The sequence below is a fragment of the Monodelphis domestica genome, chromosome 5, assembly GCF_027887165.1.
Source record: "Monodelphis domestica isolate mMonDom1 chromosome 5, mMonDom1.pri, whole genome shotgun sequence".
NCBI lineage: Eukaryota > Metazoa > Chordata > Mammalia > Didelphimorphia > Didelphidae > Monodelphis > Monodelphis domestica.
In genome coordinates this window covers 62485290-62502761 of record NC_077231.1, presented here as the reverse complement: position 1 = coordinate 62502761, position 17472 = coordinate 62485290, and the positions used below count along the sequence as shown (strand labels likewise).

General features: G+C 35.8%; 1 protein-coding gene across 2 annotated transcripts in view; it reads right to left on the bottom strand.

Annotated features, from left to right (window-relative positions):
* Positions 1 to 17472, bottom strand: part of METTL25 (methyltransferase like 25) — a 157919-nt gene that overhangs the window by 126742 nt on the left and 13705 nt on the right. For both annotated transcript variants that reach the window (XR_472405.3, XM_001364103.4), the window contains exon 2: positions 5395 to 5559. Coding sequence is in view for 1 of the 2 variants with exons in the window: in XM_001364103.4 (XP_001364140.1) it covers positions 5395 to 5559 (165 nt within the window). In the remaining variant the exon portion in view is untranslated. The remainder of the gene's footprint in view (positions 1 to 5394; positions 5560 to 17472) is intronic.

The window sequence follows — 17472 nt, the reverse complement described above, 5'->3', positions numbered from 1 at the left end:
CCAGGCTGGATGAATCAAAAGCTACAATTAAGTTTGCCTAGAGGATTAGCAACAATCTCAGACATGCAAATAATACCACTCTGATGGCAGGAAGTGAAGAAGAATTAAGAAACCTTTTAATGAGAGTGAAAGAACAGGGTATAAAAGATGGCTTGAAGTGTAACATAAAAAAAAAAAACACACAAAAAAACCTAAGATGGCAACTGGTCTCATCACTTCCTGGCAAATAGAAGAAGTGGAAGTAGAGTCAAATTTTAGTCTTGGCATCACTGCAGAAAGAAATTAACTGCAGCCAGGAAATTAAAAGACACTTGCTCCTTAGAAGGAAAGCTACAGTAAATCTTGACAACAAATTTACCAACAAAAGTTTATAGTTTTTCCAGTAGAGTTGGAATCTGAGGCAAGTATCACAGAATCGATGTTTTTCAATTGTGGTGCTAGTGAAGACTTTTGAGACTCCCTCTGGACAGCAAGGAGATTAAATCAGTCAATGCTTAAAGAAATGAATTCAGACTACTTATTGGAAGGACAAATAGACTTTAGCCAGACTTTTTTAGACTTTAGAAGACAATAATATTGTCTTGGAAAAGACCTTGATGTTGGGAGAGATTGAAGACAAAAGGAGAAGGAAATGGCAGAGGATGAGATGGAGAGATAGTGTCAAGAAAACAAGGTACATGCCCTTGGCAGTCCTCAGGAGATAGTGAAGGATAGAAGGGCCTGGCATGCTGAAGGGACCAAAAAAAAATCAGACATGACTGAATGAACAACAACATCAAAGATAAAATATGATGTGAGAAATATATTTATGATCTGATAGCAAAGAGACAAGGGCCTGGAATCAGGAAGATCTGAGTTCAAATGCTACCTCATACCCTTACTATTTGGGCAAATCATTTATACTCTCAGCCCCAGTTTCCTCAACTATAAAATGAGGATAATAACAGTACCCACTTCATAGGATTATCATAAGGATTAAATTAAATGACATTTAATGACATTTGTAAATTTTAAAGTGCTATATAAATGTTATATTATTTAATATTTCCAGTATTAAAATATTAACTTGAAAATTATCTAAAGCAGTAGTGTCAAACCCAAATAGAAACAGGAATCACTAAAATGTCAGTAATATATTGATTTAGAAAATCATATATTAACATTATCCATATTTTATCATATTTCATTTATTTCTCAATTAGATTTTTTAAAAACCCTTACTTTTTGTCTTTGTCACAACTCTAAGACAGAAGAGCAAGTTAAATGACTTGCCTACGGTCACACAGCTAAGACATGTCTAAGGTCAGATTTGAATACAGGTTCTTACAATTTCAGGCCTGGCACTTTATCTACTGTGCTACCTAGTTGTGCCCCAATTACATTTTAAGCTGATTTCTATTGCATGCGGAAAACAGCTGCATGGCCTACCATATGTTTGACACCTCTGTTCTCTATATAATATACCTCAGAAAATAAAATCACATTTAATAAATTTGAACCCAAACCATCAAGTCACTGATTTCAAGGCCTTACCAAAGAGAAGACCATGATACTGATAAAATACTTAAGGACTCATATACACTTACATTCTAATGAACAAAGTAATGGTTAAAACAAAAAACACCCCAAAAAGCCACAATCAAAAACAGAACAAAGTGATCTGAAATTTATACACAAAAAAGAAAATATGATGTCATGAATCTCACAGGGATGTGCTGAGAGGGAATTCATGTTGAAAACGTGAGATCCTTTTGCTCCTATAAAAATGACTGTTGGTGAATATATACCAAACCAGGTGAATATAACAGTAACCTGACTGAGTATCTGATATTTGTATTTTTTCTTTCTTTATTTTTTTAAACCCTTACCTTCCATCTTGGAATCAATACTGTGTAGTGGCTCCAAGGCAGAAGAGTGGTATGGGCTAGGCAATGGGGGTCAAGTGACTTGCCCAGGGTCACACAGCTGGGAAGTGTCTGAGGCCAGATTTGAACCTATGACCTCCCGTCTCTAGATCTGGCTCTCAATCCACTGAGCTACCCAGCTGCCCCCTGATATTTATATTTCTGCCAAAGGAAAGTGACAGAACTCTGAAAGTGGAGACAGGAGTCTGTCCCAGAGGTGAAGATAAATGCTTTTGTCCCCTTAAGTAAGAGGGAGGAAGGAAGAGAGTGACTGAAGGAGGGAGAAAAGGAGGGAGAGAGAGAAAAGAGATAGAGGGACAGAGAGAAGGGAAGAGAAGGGAAGGATCCGATGACTACAGGGTAAACTTGATCTGTTTCAAGAGTTTGGAGGAGAGAAGAATGTCATGAGAAAGAAAAAGGGATGAAGACCAGAGAGCAAAGTGCTGCTAAGAACAGATAAAACTCTGGTCAAAGAGGGGAAAACTATGCACTCTGGAGGAGAACATTTACCCTGAGGAGGAAATTCCAGTTAACTCCTAATGGTCAAAATCAGGTTCTGAGCAGCAATTTCCCATATCACCTCCTCTACTACCTAAAAGTGAAGTTATCACTAATGCAAGTCATGAATCTATCAAGCATCCTACTTTTTGGCAGTTAGTATTCTAGCAGATGTCCATTACATTGAAATCCCCGATTACTACTATATCAAACCTCTGTGCCAAGCTTGTGATGTCTCCTTCCTTTTTCTGTCCAGGTGGCCTGTGGGATAGTCCTGCCACAGCACTGCTTCCACACACCCCCATCCCCACCCCCAGCCTATGATGCCTCAACCAAATTCTCTCCATGACGCATCTTCCATCTGGTTTCTAGATTTCCTAACATAAGTATATATCCTTAATATACAATGCTACTCCACCTTTCCTTTTATCTATCCTATTGCTCTTAAAAAGGCTTCTGGAGAAATATCCCAGGCATGGATCCCATCCCAGAAAGCCTCGGTGATTCCTATGAGGGCAAATTTGCCTGCCTGGGGGATCTCCAGTTCATCTTTTTTATTTTCCAAACTTCTTTATTTGTATATAGACATCTGAGGCCTGACTCAAATGAAGAATCTAGGCAAATATGTTTCTACTGGCCCTTGTTAGTTTCATTCCATTCCTGGTTAAAATCCTATATTTCAAGCCATGATGCAAGAATACAAATCTCTTTCTCAGACATCTGCTTCTTCTTTCTTTACTTTTTTAAAAAACCCTTACCTTCAATCTGAGTCAATACTGTGCATTGATTCCAAGGCAGAAGAGCTGGGCAATGGGGGTTAAATGACCTGCCCAGGGTCACACACAGCTATAGCAAGTGTTTGAGGCCAAATTTGAAACCAGGACCTCCTAACTCTAGGTCTGGCTCTCAATTGACTTGGGTCACCTTGCTGCCCCCAGACATCAGCTTCTTAACTAGCTATTTTCTTCCCCAACCTGACTTTCTCCCATGAATCACCTACCCTCAATCAATCTCCTTAATACACATACGAATCTATAATTTCATCAATCCTTAAGTTCACTTCAACAATAGAGATCACCACCTCTCTGTACCTAGCTATCTTGTGTGACTCTTGTCCATGATCCCCAAAGCTGACCTCAGGAGACCAGTCTAATGGGGTGATGGCTGCCCTCTCTTTCTCCCATCTGTAGCTGGGTCCAAAAAGAGGCCCTAAAAACATTCTCCTGAAGTCTTCGGTTCCTCCTGCAGGATGACATGAGTCCTAGCTGTGCCTCTGGCTGCTCTTTCTGGTACGTTTATCTCCATTTAAACGAACAAATGTGGAGAAGTCTCAGCAGAGCATCTATAATCCCCCAGATACGTGGCCAGGGAAGAGAGGAGATTTCTCTACTGTTTATAGTAACCTGCCCAAGAGGCATCTCATCATCCTCAATAAGAACTCAACAACCCTTGTAACCCAACAAAGTGGATGGGTAGTGCAGGGGAGAGAACTGGATCTGACCTAAGGAAGACCTGACTTCAAATCTGGCCAGAGTCATTAGCTAGGTGATCCTGGGCAAGTCATTTAATCTCTCTCAGCCTCAGGATCCTCCATATGGGGATAATAATAGCATCTACTTCACCAGAATATGACTATCAACTGAAATGACATTTTTAAGGTACTTTGTAAACCTTAAATTGAAGCACTGTCTAAATGTTAGCTATCAGTTTGTCACTATCACTATTATAGAACAGTTACTACTGCTACCACCATTGCTGCTACTACAACTGCTAGCTCTACTTTGACCATTTCTACTATCACTGTTACTTTCTCTGGCTAACCACTCTCTTGTGACACCTGTGGATTCAGATCATCCTTCCTTGGTGCACAGTAAAGATTCTTCTTCCTTAGGGAAAAGCTTCCTACCAGGAGCTTAATTCACCACTGAATCGTGGTCCTTCTTTCTTTCATTCTTTTTTTTTTTAAACCCTTACCTTCCATCTTGGAATCAATACTGTGTAGTGGCTCCAAGGCAGAAGAGTGGTAAGGGCTAGGCAATGGGGGTCAAGTGACTTGCTCAGGGTCACACAGCTGGGAAGTGTCTGAGGCCAGATTTGAACCTATGACCTCCCGTCTCTACATCTGGCTCTCAATCCACTGAGCTACCCAGCTGCCCCCCTTTCTTTCATTCTTATTTTCTTCTTGACACACTTTTTTTTTATTCTTGAAAAAATGTGACTCAGTGGAATGGTGGTTCATCTTTGATACTAATTAGCATTTGTATAGTGTTTTAAAGTGGCAAAATCCCTCTCTATATATAAAATCTCATTTGATTTTTATAATCTTAATATGCTATTATATTATCTCAGTTTGGGAAATTGGGAGTCTGAGACTAAGGAAGCTAAAGTAACTGGCCCTAGGATCAGGCAGGCTTTCTTGACTCCAAGCCCAACATTCTAACCAGTGAATATACCCTGTATGGACATACCAACATGTATAAAAGGACAAAGAAGGAAATTACTAGAAGTAGACACGATGCTCCAAACTTGGCCACATCTACCTATGCTCTCTGGTTTCCAAGATATTTTGCCCTTCCTATAATCAGAAGCAATAGAGAAAGGACTCTTAATCTGCCATGGACAGTTCATGTCTAGTGAAGCTTCTTATGGTGGATCCCTTCTCAGAATAATGTTTTGTTTTGTTTTTAAAGTAACTGAAGAAAATGTTAAATTTCAGTCAGAGGTTAGTGATAAAAGAGACGGCTCAGAGTTTCCAGGGACACACATATGAGGAGGTGAAGACAGTTTAGAGGTCTATTAATGAGAGTTTCTTTCCTAGGCAGGACCCAAGTAAGGAAGACATCAATCTATTGGCTAAGAATTAGAACTGTTTCTTCAAGACACATGATATCCTGGAGTTTATGTTGAAGCAAAGATCTGAGAAAAATACATCTAAATTTAGAGAAGCCATTTTACCTCTTCACCTAAGTAATGAAAAATAATTTAAACCTACCAAGTCTTTGATGTTGATTTCCTTTAAGTGTTACAAGCAAATGTTCCAAAGATGTACATACTCCAAAACATGGAAGAGAATAATATTTAGCTGCTAAAGCAAAGGCCTCCACATTTACCAGCTTCTGAGAATTCTCACAGAATATGTTGGGAAAATCAGTAATACCTGCAGAGATAGAGAAGGAAGTTAGAGGTTAATGATCAGTTGTCTTGCTCTAATAATATGAGATTAAAGAAACATAAGTAAAAAATTAATAGATCTAAACATAAAAGTTTGATTTATAGAACAAAATACAAAATTTTAAAATCCTTATTTCACTATAAAAATAAAATCAAAGTTCTATTCTTATTTATTATTCAGACTTTTTGGTTATTTCATAGCCTCATGTGCTTTCTCAATACCAGAGACAATTAGATATTTTAACCCCAAATTATAGTTTGGCTTTTTCTTTTCTTTCACTGGTTTCAGGGGACTAAAATGGTTTAATATTTAGCTAAGGAGAAATGTGGTCATTAAATTTATGAACTGTCCTGGCTGACCTACAACTGTGAATTTATAGGATTAAAAAAAAGTACAACTGTACACCACTAAACTCTGTCCACACCAGATTTAGAACAGTATTATCACCCCCACTGGTACAGATGTTACTGTAAGGCATTTTCTCTCTCATTTAATTATTATAGACAATTTGTGGGTTTTCCCCCCCTTTTTAAAAAAAAATGCCTTGTCAATCTGAGTGCCAAAGAGGACGCTTCGTATGATAAAGCTGTCATTGCCAAGAAGAACACAGGCAATTTCCATGGTCATTTTAACTAGAATCAAACAAATCCAATACAGCAACAGTTAACAGAGTTTCCAAACATGTGTTTACTTAAGTGTAAGAAGGCTGACAGAAGTGCTTTCCATTTGCTTTCCTGATCTAATTCTACTCAGGCCAAGTTATTCCTTTGCAAGAGTGAAAAAGGATCCCCCAATATTACTATAGCAAACTAAATAAAAAATATTTTATGTTTTTCATGAGGGCTGGACCTCAGTTCATTCTTTGGCAGATACTTTTTTTGTGACAAACAACAATGGATAGCCAAATGCTTCACCTAAAAAATAAGGGATGATCTACTGACCAACTGGACTCTTTTGGTAGTATTGTACTAGAAGAGATCTTTATAATTTACAGTAGTAACAGCTGACATTTATAGAATGCTTTAAGAGTTATAAAGTTCTTTATTGGTACATTATCTCATTTTCTCCTTACATCAACCTTGGGAGGTAGGAGCAACTAAGGCAGACAGAAGGTGAATTGCTCACGGTTTCACGTGAGATTTGAACTAAGAATCTCCCAACTCCAAGTGCATTGCTCTATATCCATGCTGAGGTATGAATAGTAATATGAGTTTCTGGAATATATAGGAGTAGTAAGTATGGCAAAAGTTATTTTGCTAGAAATGTTACTTTTTTATATGGACAGGGAAGAGAGAGAAAGAGAGGAAGACAGACAGATGAAGAGAGGAGAAAAGAAGAAAGAGAAGCTCCTTTTCTTTCTCCTCCTCTTTTTACTTCTTCCTCTTCCTTTCTCATCTCATTCATTAGCCATCTCTTCCACAAAACGAGTAAATTATTTTTGCAAAATTGCATATTAAAAATCCATATGAGATTGTTTACATCTCAGGGGTGGGGTGGGAGAGAGAGTGGGAAGGAGGGAGAGAACTTGGTACTCCCAATTTTTAAATGAATATTAAAAATTGTTTCTACATGTAATTGGTGGAAAAGAAAATATTTTAAAAAGTGGCCTGGGCAAAAAAGTCGCCATCAAATTAGGAGTGGAGCACTGAGGGCCTCATGTCAGGAATTGCTAAGCCTTTAAAGATATAAAGAACATTTGGAAGTTACATGTATAGAAAAAAATCAAGGTGGTAGCCAAGGATGATCACAGAAATGGAAATATAACCTTTCTTAACAAAATAAGAAGTTTTATATTTTAAAAACTGAAAATCTTAGACTTATTTTTTCCTACATTAACTAAAAAAAAGATAACACCACATATCTATTTTTTTTTTTAAGTTTGAGACAAAGTCTAGTGCCACGTGGAATAGTCTATCTTAGACAATTCTACTGATTGGCTACATATGTGTGGGGCATCACCACTTACTGGTGAGGGGCATTGAGGATGCCTCTGCAAAAGACTTAAATATGGAGCATTTACATTGCTTTTTCACTAGTGGTTTTATTCCTCTCCTTGATATGTGCAGAGCCAAGTTTCTCTCTCAGAGGTTAACATTTAGATTAACTTATGCCAGGTTTGTCCTGGTGACTGCACATTCTGTCTCCCAAACGGCCTATATACTTTTGCATACAATCTAGCCCAAGATGTTAAATTGTACCTTCTTGGCAATGAGTTTTTCTCCATTTTTCTCATGTATCTCAGTACTCTTTCTTGTTGCAGATGAGATTTCAGATATATTAACTTAATCCCTGTGCTGCTGGGAGCCCAAGTAGAGCACTGTGTAGAAGAAAAAGGTAGTAGGTTGCAATCCCATCTCTGGCACTTACTACCTCCCTAAAAGGAATGAATTAGTCTAATTAATCTCTTAAATCATTTCGGTACTAGATCCTATACAATATATTAATAGATAGATAATAACTAGATCCTATACAATATATTAATAAGCTCTGAATTACAGCAAACTAGCAGGTGTTCTAGTCAGTCAGTCAGTTACCAAGCATTTATTATTCATTCAGCATCTTCTTGGCTCTATACAAAATGCTAGGGATAGAAGGAAAGGTAAAACCAGTTGCTACCCTCAAGGAATTTACTAATGAGTTTGCAAGGAGTTTTTTAATGGGGGAGACAACCTGTAAACCATCATGTTCATATCAGCCTCCAGTAGGAGATAAGATCAGAGGCAAGCCCTAACTGAGCGTCTCTAGATAAAAGGCTGAGGTGAGGTGGAGCATCAGCAGAGGGGCAGTCAGTGAAAAGGCACAGAGAGAGCAAATGGGCTGTCATATGTAAGAACAAGTAGGCCAGGGTAACCTGACTGCAGACAGGCAGAGGGAGAAAAGTATAATAAGACTAGACAGGCAAGAAGGGGTCTTTGGATTCTGGAGTCAATTCACAGCTATATGAAATAGAGACAAAATGAGAGGCATGACAAGCGCAGGTTTCTGGCATGGCTGGTATCCTATGAGGCACTTCACTGGTGTTGGCCATTTTACCTTTGTTAAGAGCTCCCTGTAAATTTGTTGGGTATTTTCATTATTTGCCTTTAATACTCAAGTTTTGTGGGGCAATTATGCCCCCAAAGTACAGTGCAAGTCCTTTAGGCTCTAAGCAGTGTCAAGGTCGCAGCAACAACATTCACAATGCCATCTGATACAGTAGAATGCAAAATTCAGATTAAGAAAATGTTTTAATTCATTAATGCACTGCTGGTGGAGTTATGACTTGATCCAACAATTCTGGAGGGCAATTTGGAACTATGCCTAAAGGGGGATAAAAGACTATCTGCCCTTTGATCCAGCCATAGCACTGCTGGGTTTGTACCCCAAAGAGATAATAAGGAAAAAGACTTGTACAAGAATATTCATAGTCATGTTCTTTATAGTGGCAAAAAATTGGAAAACAATGGGATGCCCATCGATTGGGGAATGGCCGAACAAATTGTGGTATATGTTGGTGATGGAATACTATTGTGCTCAAAGGAATAATGAACTGAGGGAATTCCATGGGAACTGGAACGACCTTCAGGAATTGATGCAGAGTGAAAGGAGCAGGACAAGGAGAACATTGTACACAGAGACTGATAAACTGTGGTACAATCAAAAGTAATGGACTTCTCTAGTAGTAACAATGCAGTGATCCAAGACAATTCTGAGGGACTTATGAGAAAGAACACTATCCACATCCAGAGAAAGAACTGTGAAAGTAGAAACACAGAAGAAAAACAACTGCTTGATCCCATGGGTCAATGGGGACATGATTGGGGATATAGACTCTAAACGATCACCTTAATGCAAATATCAATAATAAAGAAATAGGTCTTGATCATGTAAAACCCAGTGGAATTGTTCACTGGCTACGGGAGGGAGAGGAGGGAGGAAAAGAGCATGAATCATATAACCATGGAAAAATGTTTTTTAATTAATTAATTAAATAAACTTTTAAAAGTTTTCATTTTAAGAATTTTAGTTGCTGCATAATTTTTAAGGCACTGGATTTCATGTGCTATTAAAAAGTGAATATTGTCTGAAATCAATGCTTTTTTTTTTTTAATTGAGATTTTAGCACAAAAGTTTACAGAACTCTAGGAATTGTTGGTGAGAAAAATATTTTGCATGCTATGGATTTTATTTTGTATACTGTACCTTATTTCATGGTTACTGTATTGGGAAAATGCATATTATCAAAATTAATATTTTTTTGTAAAGAAATGTTTGCGGAAAAAAATGTATTTTCAGCAATCTCTATTGAAGGACTATAGTTTAGGGTAGTCATGAGAACCTAATACCCCATTTTCAATATGTTCAATGTATTTGCATTTTTAAAATTTCATTTTGTTTTCTAGGAAGTATTTTTTGCAGTGAAAAGTTGAAGATTTATTGTATTTATATTCATAAATATATACACATATTTATGTATAGACATGTGCAAGGTCCATTAGTTTTTTGTTCCAAATTCTTTTCTTCTCTTCCAAACCTCTCTCTCCTCTCCACTACCTGAGATGGTAAGCAATCTGACAGAAATTTTACATGTTATGCTTTGATTTTTAAACAAATATCATTCATGCCTTGTAAAGGGAAAAGTATCAAAGATGTAAGTATGTTTAAATAAAAGTATAACAATATGAATGTTTACCATTTTGGGGAGAGAGAAAGAGACTAGTTCACAAATTTGTGTGGAAATGTAAAGTGCTCCAAGATGTATACCTCTTAGTTTAGTATCAAATGCAAAAGACATTTAAATTATATAAATTCTATAGTGAATTATTTAAGACATTTTGAGTAGCACATTGAGTTTTTTGGACATCATACAGGCTAGATGTACTAATGCAGCCAAAAGTAATAAAAATCACATAGAAATGTTTAGGCATGATATAGCAGGGACAACTCAGCAAGCTATTAAGTAAAAGGCTCAGGTTTAAGGGCTGTCTCAGCTCCCCAGGTTCCAGGGCAGCAATTTTGTAGAGTGTGATAGAGACAGAGTATTAAATCTCTATGTGCAGAGGGACTACTATACTAGTCAGTCAAGGGACAAGGTTGCCAGCAGAAAGAAATGTGATGTTTCTGTTGGATGGATGAAGGTTCCAATCAATATAACTGTTCTAGCAGTCTAGTTGCTCCTTTATACTGAAATTATTAGCAAAAAATTCAACCCTATATGAATTCAAAGTCATGTTTTATTTAGTTTCTAATTGTGATTATCCTGGAAATGTGACAAAGGGTTTCTCTAATTCCAATTATTTTAGAAAAATGATCAAGGAATTCAGTCGTACAAGACAAATATTTTTTCAAAAGTCATCACTTTATAAAAAAAAAAACTAAACTGGTCAAATTCTGTAAGATAAAATCCATTGAGTAATACTATTTGGCAGAATGCAAGCTCTCTGAATGGGCCTTTTCTAACTTTGGAAACGCAAGAACAACAGACTTATTATAATTTTCTTGTTTTATGGTAAATCAGTCTGGGGCTATTACTGTCCACCATTACTGATGCCTCATGTAATAGTAAGAGGTGTCAAAGAAGTCTCCTTTTTGACAGCAGTTTTAGACTTTTAATATCCTGAAGGAGGATGTTTTAAGATATATGCATATATACATATATATCTGAAGGAGAGAACCTCCTTCCCTATTTACTCTCTCACAAGTTGGTTATATTTGTAGAATATTATGGCTTCAAATAGAAATCCTTATGTTATTCCACTCCAATTCGGTCAGTTTAAAATGATCCAAATTTCATGTTGTGAAGGGCATGCTTAGTGATGGTTAAAATCAAATCAATTGCTTTAAAAGTATTCATTTTGTTGACATCTCCAATGGAAATTACCAAGAAAAAGCAGAAGGATCACTGGATATGGAGTCTAAAGAATAGTTCGTGTCCAGGCTTGACCACAGAGGAATAATAAAACACGAGTTAAGAAATAAGTTCTGTTTCATCACCTCTAAAATGATAATAGTAACAACTGCACAATATTATTCGTAGGGTTCTTGTAAGAAAGATGTTTTAGAATTTCAAGGTATTACTACCAGGCATTGGACTAATTACTCATTCCTTCAATCACATTCCAAAGTTAATGTAACTTCTGGCTTTCTTATAGTTAGATTTTTGTCTAACAATTAGTGAGCTGATGTAGTCCTCAAGCATTGCCAAATTAACAGCCTTCCTATAAATGAAACTATTCAAGATATGCCAGAGGCAACAAGAACTCCCATTTCATGACCGCCTTCCTTTCATTGTTTTGCAGTGCTCACACTGAGAATAAGCGAAGAGATCACATACAGAGAAGATGACTGCCAACTTAAATGCCAATAACGGTAGCAGAAGATCAAGTACAGAAATTCCAAGAAGAACTTGATATGATTCTCCAAGTTACGGCTGCATTTACTTTAACTCTAGATATTACAATGTTGAGGTAGGTACAGGAAAGAAGAGTGAAAATTAATGTAGAAAATACAGGCTAACAATAACCTCAAATTTATAAATCATAATGTTTTCTTTAAGAAAACAGAAGGAAAGAATTGGTCATGGGATGTCTTGAACAGCATAGCAAAATTGTATATGATTACAAACACTTGCTATCAATGAGAGCAAAGACAAAAAAACAATAATAAATAGAAAGAATAAAGATGAGAAGATGACTGTAAGTGATTTCACTCCAACTTGTCTGAACTCTTCTCAAATGATGATAAAACACATTAGAATGCAATATAAATGATCAGATATAGTCACACTGGTGGCTATTGATTTTACTTAATTTGCTAAGAAATGCTGAAATGTTTTAACCATTACAACAGAGACTTTAATTTTTTTTTTAATTTTGTGTTGGGGTGGGGGTGTTAAGGGGAAAAATAAATGAATATGGTATAAAAAGTATAAAAATAAAAGGCATCCATCATATTTCTAAACCAGTTCTTAATTCCAAAATAACCAAAACCAAAACCTGTGGGCAGGGAGATAGATGAAATAAAAGATATTATGACTGATAATCACCATTTATTAGAGAATTCAATGAAAGCCAAAGAGTCATACACCAAGGAAGTCAAAAGAATCCAGAAATTGCCTTTGTAAATATTTAAGTGCTTGCAAAGGAGTGCTACAAGACATGTAAGAGCAAATAAGATTTAGAATACAAATTCATTTACAAAACACTACATATGAGAGTGGCATGAAATTATAAATAGCATCCCCTCCCAAAACAGAAGTAGTAAGGGAGAAAACTGACTTGCAGAGAACTACAGACATTGAAATCTAAGTAAGTCACTGATTCTTTTTGATAATTGCAAATGAAAATGAAAGGGCAAAAAACAAGCATGAAATGGAACAGTTTTTCTATATGGTCACAACATGTGAATTTGACATCTTTTAGATGAGATTAGGAAGAGAGGCTGGTGGGTCAGGACTGAACATGAAGAAGAAACTCTAGTGGGAAGTGACTATGACATATACAAGTGGTCATAAAGGCATTCAGGGACTTATCTGCAAAACATCTTGGGGAGAAATTTATAAAAGAATGGAAAAGATAAGTAAAGATATTTTTATTTCTCTCTCATCCAAAAAGCAAACAAAAAAAGATAGTGGAGACTACTGTATTAAATTATTTTCTCAGTTCTTCAAAATTCAAGTGGTATATAAATGAAAAACTTTTGCCTGAAAAAATTTAAAGTAATCAGAATAAGAAAAAACTTTCAACTGGGAAAAATTTGCATTAAATATTTGATAATATTCTACTATTCAAGATTTGTAGCATACTAACACAAACACGTAAGACTATAAATAAGAGGATATAAAAAAATGTGACCTACTAACTATATGGAAGACAGCTCAAAATGAGTTATCACAAGAGAAATGCAAATCAAAACAAATCTGAACTTTTACTTCACTGACAGAAAACTGGCAAAGATAACAAAACAGGGAAATAGTCAATGTTAGGGGGAGTACTTCAAATAAATAGGCACACTACTATGTTGTGGATAGAACTATGAATAGGTCCAAGAATTCTAAAATACAACTATGATTATAAAAAAAAAGTAACTAAAATAGTCATATGTTTTGACTCAAAAATCTCTGCTGTCAGGTATGTGTCCAAGAGATATTGAAAACAGATAAGCTCTATATGCACCAAAATATTTATTGTTACCCTTTTTGTGGTAACAAAGAACTGGATCAAAAATAAATGCTTATCAATTGATGCATAGGGAAATGGCTGAACAAATGTTTGTACCCAAATTTAATGGAATATTACTGTTACCTTAAAAATTACAAATATAGAAAATTCAAAGAAGTATGGAAAGATATATGACCTAATGCAGAGTGAAGTAAGAGATACAGGAAAATTATATGTATAATAATTAAAACAACACAAGTGAAAAGAACAATAAAAAAGAACTACACCAAATGAAATTCAATATTGTACAATTATGAAGGCTGCACTTGGCCAAGGTAAGAAAAGGAACTTCCATGTGCTAAGGAAGGAGGCTGCAAGAGAGCAGGGAACCTGGTCACTGTTCTAGGTCAAGATGAATGCTAGTACTTTTATCTGAAGAGGAACAGGGGCCCTTCCTGGGTAAAGATATGAACACAGAACAGAAAAGCATTGACCACACAACTCCCCAGATCACACTACCTTAGAAGCACCAAAAATTTGCAGACTCACAAAACTAACTCTAAAAACAAAAAAACAAAAGCTTGAAACAATGTCCTGCCCAACCCCATGTATGCAGAACCCACCTTTAACACAAAGCTCACAGTGAAGAAATATATTGGGAAAATGAGGAAACAAAAAAGCTACTATGGAGGCAGTAAAGACAAAGACACAAATTCAGAAGACAATAATAAGAAATCAGCTACAAGCAAAGCCTCAAAGAAAATATACTAATTGGACACAAGTCCAATAAGAATTTCTGGAAGAGTTAAACAAAGAGATAAGAGTGGTAGAGGAAGAACTAGAAAAAGAAATGAAAATGATGCACAAAAATTACGAAAAGAGAATTAACAGCTTGTTAAATAAGGTAAAAAATACTGAAAAAAATCATCACTTAAAAAAATAGCATAAACTTAATCTAAACGAGGCATAAAAATTCAATGGAGAAAAGAATTTCATAAAAAGAAGAATTGGCCAAATGAAAAATGAGGTACAAAACTCACTGAAGAAAATAATTCTTTAAAAATTAGACCTAAGCAAGTGTAAGCAAATGACTCCATGAGACATCAACAAAAAATAAATCAAAATCAAAAGAATGAAAAAAAAATAGAAAAAAGGTGAAATATCTCTTCAGAAAAAAATTGTTCTGGAAAACAGAAGAAATTGAGGAAAGATAATTTAAGAATTATTGGATTACTTGAAAATCATTATTTTAAAGAGCCTACACATTACATTTCAAGAAATTATAAGGGGGGACAACTAGGTGGCTCAGTGGATTGAGAGCCAGGCCTAGGGATGGGAGGTCCTATCTGATCTCATGAAGTTCCTAGCTGTGTGATCCTGGGCAAGTCACTTAACCACCATTGCCCAATCCTTCCTGCTCTTCTGCCTTGGAACCAATACATGGTATGATTCTAAGATGGAAGGTAATGTTGTGGGGTTTTTTTTTAATTTTTTAAAAAGAAAGAAATCATGAAGGAAAACTGCCCTGACATTTTTGATCCAGAAGGCAAAATAGAAATTAAAAGAATCCACCAATCGCCTGCTAAAAAAAATCCTAAACTGAAAATTCCCAGGAATATTATAACCAAAAATCGAGAGCTCCTAGGTAGAGAAGAAAATATTGTAAACAGCCAAAAAGAAACCATTAAAATATTGTGGAATCAGTCTGAATCAAACAAGACTTAACAGTTTTCACATTAAAGGAGCACAGGGCTTAGAATTATGTCCTAGAAAGCAAAGTATCTAGGATTACAATCAAGAATAATTTGCACAGCAAAACAGTATTATCCTTCAGGGGAAAAACAGGCACTTAATGAAATATAGGACTTTCAAGCATTCCTCATAAAAAGGCCAGAGCTGTATAAAAAATCTGACATTCAAATATAAGACCCAAGAGAAGCATGAAAAGGTAAATAAGAAAGATACATCATAAGGGACTCAATAAGATCAAACCGTTTATATTCCTATGTGGGAGTATGACATATGTAACTCCTAAGAATTTTAACATTATTAAAGAAGTTAAAAGGAGTTTACATAGAGAGAGGGCATGGGTGTGAGTTGATTATGTTGGAACAATGTCCCAAAAAATGTAGGGGTGAGAAAAAAGTATGCACTGGGAGAAAGGGAAATAGAAATGCAGAATGGGAAAATTTTTCTCATATAAAAGGAAGAGTGTTTAAGGTGGTGGGCAAAATAGAGTGAAGGGAGGTAGGCAAGGCTTGAACTTTACTCTTCTTGGAAACACACACACACACACACACACACTGAGTTGTATGTAGAAATCCATATTACTCAACAGGGAAAAAAGAGAAGAAGAGGATAAGATAGTGGAGTGGGAGGCAATGATAAAAGGGAAGGCATATAAAAGAAGATAGTGGTCAGAAGCAAAACATAGACTTTAAAGAAAGAGAAAGAGAGCAAGAGTAGAATCAACTGAAGAAAATAGGGTAGAGTGAAATGTACAGTTGATCATCATAACTATGAATGTGAATGGGATGAATTCATTCATAAATCAGATAGCAAAATGAATCAGAAATCAGAATTTAACAATATGATATTTACAAGAGGTACCCCTGAAACAGAAAGGCAGAGTTCAAATAAAGGACTGGAGCAGAATCTAGCAAAAAAAAAGACAGTGATAGCATCATAATCTCAAAGAAGAGACCCCTGAAAGACTCTGTTGCTGAATGTAGCACCATCAGTCACCATCATCTAATGACTCTTCTAAAGTATATATAATGGCAGTTGTCACAAAAGAGACCAGGAGATGTTTAATAAATCTATATATACATGTATTTTCTAAACCCTTGAGAAATGCCCATTACCATGCCAGGAACTACAGAAAATAAAGGAAAAGAAGAAAACAGCCCTTTCTCCTAAAGATCCTTAAGAGCTTCAAAGAACCTTAAAGCCCATTTAGTAGAATCCTTTCATTTTACAAATGAGAAAACGGAGGCCCCTGAGAAGATGGGACTTGTACTCAATTTGAGTATAACTCACACAGACTATAAGTCACAAAGTGGGTATCTGAGGTATAACTTAAACTCAGGTTGCACCAAAACATGGATTCTTCCTATGAAAAAAAAAAAAGAGTTCTATTAACACAGGCTCACAATTGGGGGTAAAAAAATTTCCACTGCAGAACAGTAGATTTTCTATTTCAACAAAACAATTTAATCTATACAGAGAACAATTTGAATGGAGAATTCTTCAAATGGTAGGCTTCACAAATATATACTGTACAACAGTTGCATCTTTTTAGGACAGGATTTGTATTTGGATCTTCCTGGCTTCAAGGTCAGAACTCTCTCCACTATACCATGCTGCTTCCAGTGAGTGATCTTGAAGCATTAGTTTTTTTATACTTGCTTAGAATGATGTTTAGCCAAGAGTTAAAATACTTCTTAGCAAAAGTTTTGAACACTATTGATGGCCTGACATATACTCTATAAATGTTTATATTAATACCTAATCTCCTAATCTACTTAAGGTGTGAAACAATACATACTATTGCTTTAAAAAATATAACTTTTTAACACCCAGCTTTTTCTTAAGATACTTTTTGGCCACATTAATCTGGTTTAGTTCATCACTGCAAGTCAATTCAGTCAATAAATCATTTCAGCATGTAAACTATTTTCTCAGAAAAGCATGAGATGTGTTTTAAAGGATTCACATGTCTTTGCTATGGCAATGTTAACCTCAACTAAAATGTATTAAA